This window comes from Onychomys torridus, chromosome 3 (assembly GCF_903995425.1).
Source record: "Onychomys torridus chromosome 3, mOncTor1.1, whole genome shotgun sequence".
NCBI classification, from domain to species: Eukaryota; Metazoa; Chordata; class Mammalia; order Rodentia; family Cricetidae; genus Onychomys; species Onychomys torridus.
This window is the reverse complement of record NC_050445.1, coordinates 7,852,671-7,864,514: the sequence shown is the minus strand read 5'-3', so window position 1 is coordinate 7,864,514 and position 11,844 is coordinate 7,852,671. Positions and strand designations below refer to the sequence as shown.

At 45.2% G+C, this 11,844-nt stretch overlaps 1 protein-coding gene across 1 annotated transcript in view; it reads left to right on the top strand.

Annotated features, from left to right (window-relative positions):
• The window catches only part of Gsdme (gasdermin E), a 60,502-nt gene that overhangs the window by 44,648 nt on the left and 4,010 nt on the right, over window positions 1-11,844 (top strand). The window contains exons 8-9 of the mRNA XM_036180246.1: window positions 1,130-1,331; window positions 4,530-4,603. Coding sequence (XP_036036139.1) covers window positions 1,130-1,331; window positions 4,530-4,603 — 276 coding nt within the window. The remainder of the gene's footprint in view (window positions 1-1,129; window positions 1,332-4,529; window positions 4,604-11,844) is intronic.

Sequence of the window (11,844 nt, the reverse complement as noted above, 5' to 3'; positions counted from 1 at the left end):
GAGGTCTTATCTAGACACAAAGCTCATTAAGGATCACCATTACTGGATACAGGGTGCTCCTACTTAGAGACTCTCACCTTAATTATGCCTGCAAAGACATGTCATTCCCAATTGGCCCCATTCCGAGACTGCAGGCAGACGTGTGTTCAGCTCACAGTGAAGGGGCTATGTGGCAGAGCCTCTGAGTCTGTCCCATTTAGAACACAGATAAGTAGGTGTTTATTGCTTTGTTTTGCAACAGCCAGATTTTGAGGGGCATGCCAGCTGCTCACCCTGTATCAGCTCAGATTTTTTGAACTTAATGAGGCTGAAGATTTGAACATTTTCATTGCCATGTTTTTCATCCTTCTTTCTATACTGCTCAAATGCTTTAGGTGTCTAGAAAAACACTCCTATTATCTTCCCCTCTTGAAATGAGGTGCTGGAGAACACAAAGGGTTTGGTTTGCCTTCTGGAGGATGCAGGCTTAATCCTAGGAAGAGCACAAATGTTTCAGAATCCTATGACTTTTGCTTCATTAAACAGCTCCTTCCTAGAGGAAAATGTCAGGCTGGTCCCTTGTAGAGCAAGTAGCACCTGCCCTATCAGATACTGGCAGAGCATCAGCCTGGTGGTGGGGGTCAGAGGGGACACAGGGTACTTATAGGGTGGAGCTAGCCCAGGAGATCAGAACTAGCTCATGGGCAGTGCCATCCTACCCAAGTGCAGCCCTGTGGGGATTGCTAAAGCTGCCAAGGTAGGTTGGAGACACACTCGGTTTAGAGGGCGGTTTTTAAGAGTGAGGACTAGGAAAGGATGCTGCTCTTATGTCCCATTCATCAGTTTGGTATTGGTAAAACTCAATAACGTGGCTTGGTCTGGAAGGGTCTTTCTGCACAACATTTCCTGCATGACTCTTCCCCCTTTCCTTGGATAGTGCTTGGGCAAGGCTCAGCTTACTGTGTCCTTTGGAGGAAATTTAGGCCCATAGATAGCCTCAAACTACAGAAAAGGGCTCAGTGCTTGCTTTACCTGGAGAAGGTGAAGTAAATGGAGTGTTGGGAAGGTTGGGGTAGGGAACAGGCTCCGTTGGTTGTACTTCAATGGGTTCTGGCTTCACCATAGCTTTTCTTCCCTTTCTGTACTGTAGTGTGATGATATGGCTGGTGGCCTCTGGTCCTCGCAGGCTATATTGGCGATGAAGGAGCTAACAGACAGTCAGCAGCAGGACCTCACAGCCTTCCTGCAGCTGGTGGGGTGCAGGGTACAGGGTGAGCGTCCTGGCCCGAAGGATGAGGTCAGCAACCAGAAGCTCTTTGCAACAGCCTACTTCCTGGTCAGTGCACTAGCAGGTATGGAAGCCAGGACAACCTCTGCCATGGCTGGGAAATGGTATTGCTTTCTGTATGTGCTTCTGGGACACAGAAGCAAAGATGACCAAAGATGCTTTCTCTCCTTTTCAGTCCAGAGGATAAGAGTGGAAGGTCAGTGGAGTCCTGTCTGTATGTCTGTCCTACTCAGGGAGGACTACCTTCTGGTTCCCTCACTGGAAGTCCTTTGCACAATACAGCCCGTGATCTACAGCAGGGTCCAGACAGCGCTGTGTGGCAGGCACTTTCTCCTGGCAGCTGTTTGTCCCGATCCTCTCCTTCCTCTCTGCACACTTGTGCTCCACTTCATGGTACTCTCAGAGTTCAGTGTGTGCTGTGTGATGCACAGGGCGAGGAGGCAGGCTACAGCTGGGCTTCTGCATAGGTCTTCCACAGCCACTTATAAAATAATCTCTCAGAGGCTTATATTAATTACAAACTGTATGGCCAATAGCTGAAGTTTCTTGCTAGCTAGCTCTATCATCTTAAATTAACCCATTTCTATCAATCTATGTTTTGCTACATGGCTGTGGCATTACCAGTCTGCTGGCATGTTGCTCCTTGGGAGGCAGGCTGGGGTCTCTCCAGACTCTGTCTTCCTCTTTCCTGTCTCTCTCCTTGGATTTTCTGCCTGCCTCTAAGGTGCCTTGCCATAGGCCAAATCAGCTTATTTATTAACCAATGGGAACATATAGTCACAGTGTACAGAAAGACATCCCCTAGCAGGTCTTGAAATGGCTTTCCAGTGGGAGTGGATTTTGGTTACTGTCAAGTGGAGACTACCATGCGGGAAGGCTGGTGGTGCCTTGGGAAGCAGCTGTAGCTACATCCCATCCTCAGAGGACCAACTTCCCTCCAAAACATGCTAATAGGCACTGGGTCCTCATACAGGGGCTTTCTTCCAGAACTACAGAGGGAAAGGCCCAGGGAACCTTCAGTATTTGAAAAATGAATCTGAATGTTCCAGTTTGATGTGCTGATGGGTAAACTCCCTATCTTGCTCTGAACCACAGATAAAGGCTTTGAGTGGATGACTGGGACCAGATCTGAGGCACAGGCCCTGTGAAACTCCACCTTGAGTCTGGACCCATGTTAATAGTGAACATGCTTGAGTACAGGCTTTCTGTCAGCTTGTAAGAAGTTTTCTCATATATCCTATACTACTTAAGCATTTCTATGTAGAATAGCCCATGGCTGATACTATATCTCAGTTCCGTTCTCCCAGACCTAGACACAGCTCTGCAGTTGAACACAGGCGGCCACAGAAGGAGCTGTAACACAAAAGTTATTCCATTTGGAGGCTGGATGCAGGGAAAGCTCTAGGTGTAGCTAGTGTCTACATCAACCCTGCCCTTTCCATCGGAGCTGTGACCTCATTACGATAGCCACAGCAGAGGATGGCTGATTTAAAGCTTTTGGTAGTTTTCTCGTTAATCCTGGACCCTTCCTTGGCCAACTCTTCCCAGACAGCATGGTATTCTAAGATCTGGGGTAGTGCTGGAATAGAAAGTGGTCCTCTTGGACCCTGACAGTGTTATTTGGCTTTATCTTGCTGAGCTGCTTCCAGCACTGTGGTCTCCTGTCTCCTGGAAAGCCTCCTCTGCCTGGGTGACTATGAGCAAATCCCAGCCCTCCATACCACAGAGCCTCCTTTGTAACAGAATCGCTTTTCCAGACTCCCGGGTAGCCTTACACCGCCTTCCAGGCAGTTAGGGGAGAGCAGAGCTTATCTGGCCTAGGACATGCATCAGGGTGTGAGCTGTCTGGGTGGTGTGCTAACAACTTGGGGGAAGCATCTCTAGGGATGAGGGATGCAGTGCTAACTACGAGGTATCCTGGAAGGTGAAGGGGTTGAAGTGTGTCAATGCTTAGTTGATACTACATGCCCTTCTCAGCCCTGGGCTTTCTATCTCCATCTTCTTGGAGTGGGGTGAGGGCCTCCTTAAGGACACCGAAAATTGTGAGTCTTCTCAGAGGCAGAGGCATGACCACACTGGAAGGCTGTGTTGGGGTTCTGATGAGATCACCTAACAGGGCTGGCTCCTTCCTTCAGCAGCCTTCAATTTTGGGGATGGCCATATCCTTTTGTCCTCTCTGGGTCACAGCCTCAGTGACATGTCATCTTTAATACAGCTAATTGATGTACGTGGTCATGAAGTTCATGAGTAGTCACTATGCCAGGTGACTTAGCAGCTCCAAGGTCATGCCCTGGGGATCAGGGTCATTTTAGGAACTATTTTATACTGGGACATATTGTATAGAGGCCTTGGATGACACTGACTTAGACCCCTTCAGCAGGGCCAGGAGCTGGAGGGTCCCTCTAGTGTAGCCCTAGCGTCTCACAATTCTGACACAATTTTGTTGTGTCATGATTAGTCCTCTTGGAGCTTTCTTTCCCACAGGGAGTTTATGATGGCAGCCTTTATGTTTGTGCGGTGCCCTGACATGTGCTCCTAAATACGCACTAGTGTGTCAAATGGACAGGCTCCTAGAGATACACTCTGAGCTATGGTCTTGCATGTTTACATGTTACCTATTTATATGCCTGTAAATCCCAGTACTTAGAAGAGGCAAGGTTATTGCAAATTCAAGGCTATTCTGGGTTATATAGCAAGAACATCTTAGAAAACCAGAAACAAAACAGAAGCTCCAGCCATGTTACCTGGAAGGGCTCTAACCACCCCAGCACTGCTTTTTTGAGCCAAATATTCTTTCCAAGAGCCCATGCCCTTCTTTCTGACTAGCAAATTAGATGTCAAAGAACATCCTCTGGTGACTAGATTCTCTGGAAGATCCCACAGAAAACCAGCACTGCCTTCAAATGTGACCACACTCTTGTTTTTGAGTCTTTGGAGCTCTGGCTGACCTAGAACCCAGAGACTGCCTGTTTCTGCCTCCCAAATGCTGCAATTAAGGGTATGCCACCACACCTGGACTGGCCACACATTTACTTTCTCTAACTGGTTGTAGCAAGGTAATGAAATATAAATTGGGCACCTAGGGATGGATGAAATGTTCTTTTTAATACAAGGGCACACTGCATAGTTCAGGCTTGCCTCAAACTTGTGATTTTTCTGCCTAACCTCTCAAATGATGAGTTTACAGGCATGCATCACCATGCTTGGCTTCCACAAACTTGTTTTTGACAGTGACCATGACCACAGTGCATGTCTTCTACAGAAATGCCAGATAATGCCACAATTCTCCTGGGGATGTGCTGTAAACTCCACATTATTCGTATGCTGTGCTACCTGGTAAGGAACCTTCGGATGGGACAGTGGGGTGGAAAGGAATGGGGGTGAGGAGGGATAGAGGATACCCAGCTGGTAAAGCACCTCTACTTTCTCAGCTTGAGACAGGGTAAGCATGTGTTATCATTAACACATGGGTGCTGTGGGATGTCTGAGGTCCAGAGCAAAGTGGTCAATGAACTGGCTAGCAAAGCAGCCCAGTGTGCAGACTCCAAATCATGTTCTTTCCCCAGTTTAGAGGCTTGGCCCATAGCTCAGTACTATGAGGCCCAACACCCTGTTGTTGGTCACTGTAGTGTGTGAGATGGTTTGTGTCAGATTTGCCAGGAAGCACTCAGGGCTGCTGTCTGGAGGAGACATAGCTTCTTCCATCCTCTTACAATATCAGCAGCTTGGTGCTCTCTGGGAATATCACTGCAAGAACAAGTGGTCAGTAATGAGTCTAGCCCCAGAGTGGAGCTAAGTTCTTGTTACAGAAGGGCAGTTAGCAGAGGGACCAGCAACAGGCTGCCCCAGAATGCCCAGAGGCAGCTTCTCTCAGTCTGTGTTGGCTCCGCTGTTACCCTATAGGGCAAAGCTGGCGATGCAGACTGCCTAGACAGGCCTACCTACCTTTGTTCTGCATGTCCTCTGGGAATACCCTACCATGTGCATGGTCTTCGATGTTGTTCCGCATGGAGGATGTGTCAGAAGTCAAGACCACTGGCTATCTTACCACACAGCTGGGCAGGTGCCATTAGAATTGACCAGATTCCATGCCCCAGGGTGTATCAACTACTTGGAAGCATGCCACTATATCTCAGACCAGCTGAGGGTGATGGTTGCTGGTGTAGTTTGATTATAGAAATGATATAATTGTCCTAATTGTATGAGATGATGAGCAAAACAGCTCTCTTCCCTCTTGCAGCAGTGAGTGCTCAGCACTTCCAAAGTCTGTTTCTTGAGTATTTAGGGACTAATTAAATCCATTCAGGAAGTACACAAAGAGAAACTTGTGCTATGGGGGCCAGGCCCTAATGAACTCACTTAGCACCCCTCTGCAGTCAGCTCTGGCTCTGACTCTGGCTGATGTCCCATGACCAGCAACGAACCAGTTCCAAAATGGATGGACTCCTGCTGCCTGCAGATGCAGCTGCCTGCTTTTTGGAGGCTGCTCAGCAGACAAAACAGGTTTCTCTAAAGGAAGATCTTCCTAGGTTTCTCAGGTAACCTCTGTAGTTTTCCCATTGCTCTCTTCACAAGAGTCAGGCTCCTGCAAGAGTGGAGTATTGTGTACTTCTTAAAGTGACTTACCTAGAAAAGGGCACACAATCTCTCTGCACTCCTGTTTGATGGCTCAGGTAACTCTGAAATATTCTTCTTTAAGGGTTGGGCAAACAGAGTCAGATACACTAACCATGTGCTGTGAACTGGTAAGAGGGTAGATTTGGATCATTAGAGAAATCTAGAAAACATTCCCAGTCAAAGGATATAGAATAGCAAGGGCAAAGGTTCTTGAAGCAGGGAACACAATTAAAAAATGACAGTACCTGCACTTGAGTTCATCCAAATATCTAAGAAATTCTAATATTGCCATTTACATTAATAAACAAAACGACCAATGGCCAAGTGGTGAGTGCATACCTGCCCCAGAGCAATGGAAAAACTGTATATTGCAGAACTCTAGAATTAGCGAAGAAGTGACTGGAACATTAAACATTGTGGGAAGTACCTGTTGTGTCCCCTGCCCTTCACTAATCCTGATGGTGCCTGAGGAAAGAATGGAATGGCTGCAGGCCTCATCGCTCTACAAGCCTGCGACGGGGACTGCCCAAGCCAGAGAACTTATACAGCTTTATGTCCACTCGGAGGAACTGGCTTGTGTAAACAGGGCTCCAAAGAAGGTGGTCTCCTGAGTTGGGCCTCCCATTATCAGCAGGGCTCTTACCTTGTTAGAGACCTTGAGTCCTGTGCCCACACTGGGTGCAAGGCAGTGCCGTCAGCATTTTGCTACTTCAGGCTCTGAAGTACCATAGTTGTATGCATGGCAGCCATCTCCTCCTCAGCCTACAACCTGGAGGCTGTGGGGCTGTAGCTGCTCTGTGAAGCCCTGACCTCACCTGCACCTGTCTACCAGGAGCTAACCAAGTTCCCAGTCAGGTCCTGCAGCTCCAGGATTCCCGTGATCAGGGCCCCAACCTGCACCCACCCACAGCGGGCACTAGGGAACTTTTGTGCCTACAGTTTTGGAACTGTAGCGGATGTGCAAAATGCCTCAGCACCACTCAGGATTGAGGTTGGGATCACATCTGTGGTCTTCAGCTTCATGGCAAAAAAATGTCACAAGTATTGGCCTCTCCACTACTTACTCTTTGCATGGTCTAGGTATATTCCCACCCTAGCCTTGCAGCCAGACCACAGACAACAGGCTTGCACACCACTCACATTAACCCACGGCACAAAGAGGAATTCTCCTCCATGCTCTCTGGTCCTCCAAGCATGGAAACCGGAACTATTGGGAAGACCCAAGGAACTTGTCTTCCACAGCCCACTGACTTTGGGTTAGGGCTGCTGGTACTGAGTAAAACTTGTGCTTCTGTCTTGGATCCTGGAGGAGGTACTGTCTGGATCCACATCTCCACAAAAAGTAGGTATAAAGCCCCAGCAACTTTAATCACCCCCATGGAACTAGGAAAGGGCTCCTTTGTTTCAAAACCTTCTTAAGTCCCATGGCTACCAGAGATAATTATCTGGTAAGACCTGGAGAAAGGAGGTGGTTCCATCCTGCAGCTCTAGAATTGTGGGTGTTGGTACGAAAGACCCAAACATCTCCTACAACTCTTGGTATGACCTATGCTCACTTGTACAGACCTGGGGACAGCACTTTCTGCATCTCATACCAACGAGTCCACAGCAACAGAATGCGCTCTTAGAAGCCTGTACTCCTGGCAAAGCCCTACAGCTACCTTCATGAACGACTGTGGTTAGGACTGTTGCTGCACGCCAGACCCTAATGATGGGAACCAAATGAGGCACTGCATGGCAGCTACACCTTTGAGCTCATGTGGAACTGAAGTCCAAGCATCCATCCAGCTGACATTTAAATCAACAAAAATTCCTGCAGAAACTGCTTCAAAGTATTGGATGTTCCACAGATGTACAAGATGCAGAGAACAAGCCAGCTCCAAAGAGAGTAGCTGCTCTCCAAAAATAATCTCTTAGAAGGAAGTCTTAAGAGAGTTTACAGTAATGATCCCAAGAAAACACTAATGAGCTCCAAGAGAATATAAACAAAATATTATAGAGAAGAAAGAAAAATAGTTCAAGGTATAAATGAGAAATTAAAACTTAGAAATCTTAAATAACGAAGACTCTTAATTCTGGAGCTAACATATCCAGTCAGTGCAATAAAACCCACAAAGCTGATACCAGGCAGGAAGCAGCGCAAGGAAACACGGCAGAATCTAAGGATAATGCTTCCAATTACTTCAGTAAGACAAGGGGGCTGGTGTGGGTAATGGAGAAAAGCTACAAGATGTCTAGGACAGAATTATGTAAACAAATATTTGCACTGTGGGGATTCCAGATGGGGAAGGAAAAAAGGTCATTTAAAAACTAGTTTCATGAAACAATAGGAGGAAACTTCTCAGATCTTCAGAGAGATGGACATCTATCTACACACCAGAACTTAAAAGACCCCAGCTAAACTAATAAGCAGAGTGTGTCCTCACCAAGGCACAGTCTAGTCACCACATCCAAATTCTGAGAGAAGGAAAAGCCAAACAAGTCACACAAGGAATGCCCATGGGCGGAGGGAGATGGCATGGTATGCTTTAAATACGGAAAAAGCAACTGTCCACCAGGAAACCTTAGCCTTCAAAGGTGAAGAGGATGAAGATGGTGTCACACAAGCAGAAACCAAGGGAACTCATGACCTCTGGGCTTGCACTGTAAGAAATACTAATGGGAGCAGATATGATACTAGAAAGATTAGGTGCCATTATCAAAGTATGTGATCTATAAACCCCACTAGCAAAACAGATACATGGAAGGAAGGAATAACACTAAAACCTCAGCATGACAGGGTATCCCCAAATCACAAAAGTGACAGGCAAACAAATCTGTACAAAACAAATATAATTATGCAACATAATAATGACACAGAATGTAAATGAATTAAATTCACCAACCAATAGACTAGCTGAATAAGTGAAAAAAAAAAAAAAGTAAGGAAGAGCTAGGCATAGTGGTGGATGCTTATAGTCCTAGAATCTGGGAATGTAGAAGCATCTTCAGCTACATGTAAAGTTTAAGGGCAGTCTGGGCTGTATGAGACAGACCCTGTCTCAAAAAAACAAAACAAAGTACCACCCACCATATTCAACTGTATGCCGTCCACAGACATAAGAAGTCCATTTACTGATGCATGTGTATGTGGTGGCTTGAACAGGTATGGTCCCCACAGACTGACTCATGTGTCTGAATGGTTGGCCCACAGGGAGTGGCACTATTAGGAGGTGTGGGCTTGTTGGAGGAAGTGTACCACTGTGGGAGAGGGCTTTGAGGTCTCATATGCTCATGCTGTGCCTAGTGTGGTGCACAGTTGCTTCTGCTGCCTGTGGATCAAGATGTAGATCTCTCAGCTCCTTCTCTAACACCATGCCTGCCTGCACACTGCCATGTCCCACCATGATGATAACGCACTAAATCTCTGAACTGTAAGCCAGCCCCAATTAATCGGTTTACTTTTAAGAGTTACTTGGTCGTGGTGTCTCTTCACAACAACAGAAACCCTAGCTAAGGCAGTGTATTAAAAAGGATGGGGGAAATAAAGCACCCAAATGGAAAACAGAAGCAAGCAGGAGTTATACTCATATTCTCATAGGGTAGAGTGGACTTTAATTAAAAAACTAGATAGAGAATGCAACCACTAAACATTCCTAAATAGATCAGTTCAGCAACCAGGTGCAGAAGTGCAAATATATATGGGTCCAACATTACCAATCCCATAGCCAAAACAACCGTAGACGTGAAAGCAGAGATTCACACAGGTGCAATCAGGGATTTCCCTTTTTCCACTATGGGCAGCACATTTAAACACAAAATTAAACATCTCAGTCTAAACAAGTGAATGTTAGCAGTTACAGGGCAGCTTAACCATCAGCAGTTGCAGCAAACTCATTCTTACCAGAACATGCACTAAAGACTAGAGCATGTTAGGCCACAAATAAGTCTCAATGCAATTTATTTAAATTGGAAGATTACAAAAGAAATCAAGAGTAACCAATTAACCAGTTCAACCATGTTATATCAGGAGTAAGAAAGGGCACAAGACAGACAGGCTGAGAATCAAATTCAGGGAAAGGGCACGCAGGGTTCTTGCAGTGGTACAAAGGATTTGATGAAGCCAAGGCACTGTCAGGCTCCATAGGGATGCCGGACATGATATATAACCAGATAAGATGTTATTTTATGGGTGAACTTTTAGAAACGACTGTTTTGAAGAGGAAGAAGTTTGTAAAAGTTTTTCTACCAAGGCCCCACTAGTTCTTCATAACCCACTCTCTGTCCCACCCTCCTCTAAGCTAAAGCTAGTTTGCAGACACATAGCGTGCAATCTTTTACTCCATGGCATACTACCCTCCATTAGCCTTACTGTCTGCACATTAACCACACGCTGCATCACCCATCTGCTCAGTTTTTGAATTCAGTAGAACTTCATTAGTGCTCTAAAGCCTGAGTCAGTGGTCACTCCTGCCCCCAAGACATAATTCAGGGTAAATCTTTCTGCTAGTTTTCTTTTTTAAAATTTATTTATCTGATGATTGTGCTGTCTGCATGTATCTATATATAGCACATGTATGCCTGATTCCCTCAATGGTCAGGGAAGGGAGTCAGATCCTTTGGATCAGGAGCCACCATGTGGGTACTGGGAACCAATGGTCCTCTTCAAGAACAAAGTGTGCTTAACTGCTGAGCCACCTCTCCAGCCCTCATGGAATAGTTTCTGAATAAAGGCCTTAACAGTAGTTCTCAACCTTCCTAATGCTGCAACCCTTTAATACAATTCCTCATGTTGCTGTGACCCCCAACCATAAAACATGTTTCTTCATGACTAACTTTACTACTGTTATGAATCATAATGTAAGTATCAGATATGCAACCTCCTGTGGGGTCTCGACCCATAGGTTGAGAACTGCTTCTTTAGAGCCATAGGTTGAGAACTACTGCCTTAGAGTCAATGGCTACAAATGAATCATTAGATACAATAGACTGATAACTAAACCTATTTGTACACTGAAGTTTTATACCACATTACATCAAAGGGACAAAACACTCAGATTTTTAACTGAAAAAAAAGAAATCAATGTAGCTAAACTAAGGTTTTTTTTTTTTTGTTTGTTTTTTTTTTTTTTTTTTTTTTTTTTTTTGTCTTTATAAAACCCTTGAAAGTGATGGAGGAGCTAGCTGGTGCCACTATAATTCATAGACATTACTTTATAGTTTCTACTTAAGAGCTAATTCACGCTAAATTTTGTTCCTTTAAAACTATATTTTGGAAACCATTATTACTCCTGAAGATACATGGTCTAAGAATCTCTCTTTTAAAAAAGGCATAATCATGCTCATCTCTTCTTTCTAAATCCAACTATCCACACACATTCTAACCTTGTCACTTTACTAGTTAACTCATGACCTCACTGTATTTCTACCCTGAAGTCCATTTTTAGCACAGGAAGTAAGCATATGATGTATCTTTGGAGGTCACAAGGGAATAAAATTTAAAAAAGAAACCAAAAACAGAAATTATAAAAATGCATGTTCCTAGTGACTGATAGATAACTAGAGAAATTCTGGAAAGAAATCAAGGCACTCAACAAAACCCACGATCCATAGCAAACACAGCAGGGAAAGAGAAAAACCCATGATCCATAGCGAACACAGCAGGGAAAGAGAAGTTTCGAACAATGACCGCGTCCATCGGACAGCAGAAAGATCTGAGGAACTGGCCGGCTGCACCTCAAGGAGGAAGGAAAAACAAGGACAAACCAAAACCCAAATCTTAGCACAAAATCAAAACTTAAAAATACAGAAGAGTTGATACACACCTTTAATCCCAATGGAGGCAGAGGCAGGAGGATCTCTGTACTCTCTAGGCCAGCCTGATCTACACAGTGAGTTACAAAACAGCCAGTGATACATATTGAAACTCTTTCTCAACAAAACAAATCCCCACAAATTCAATGAAACAACAGGGTGTTTTG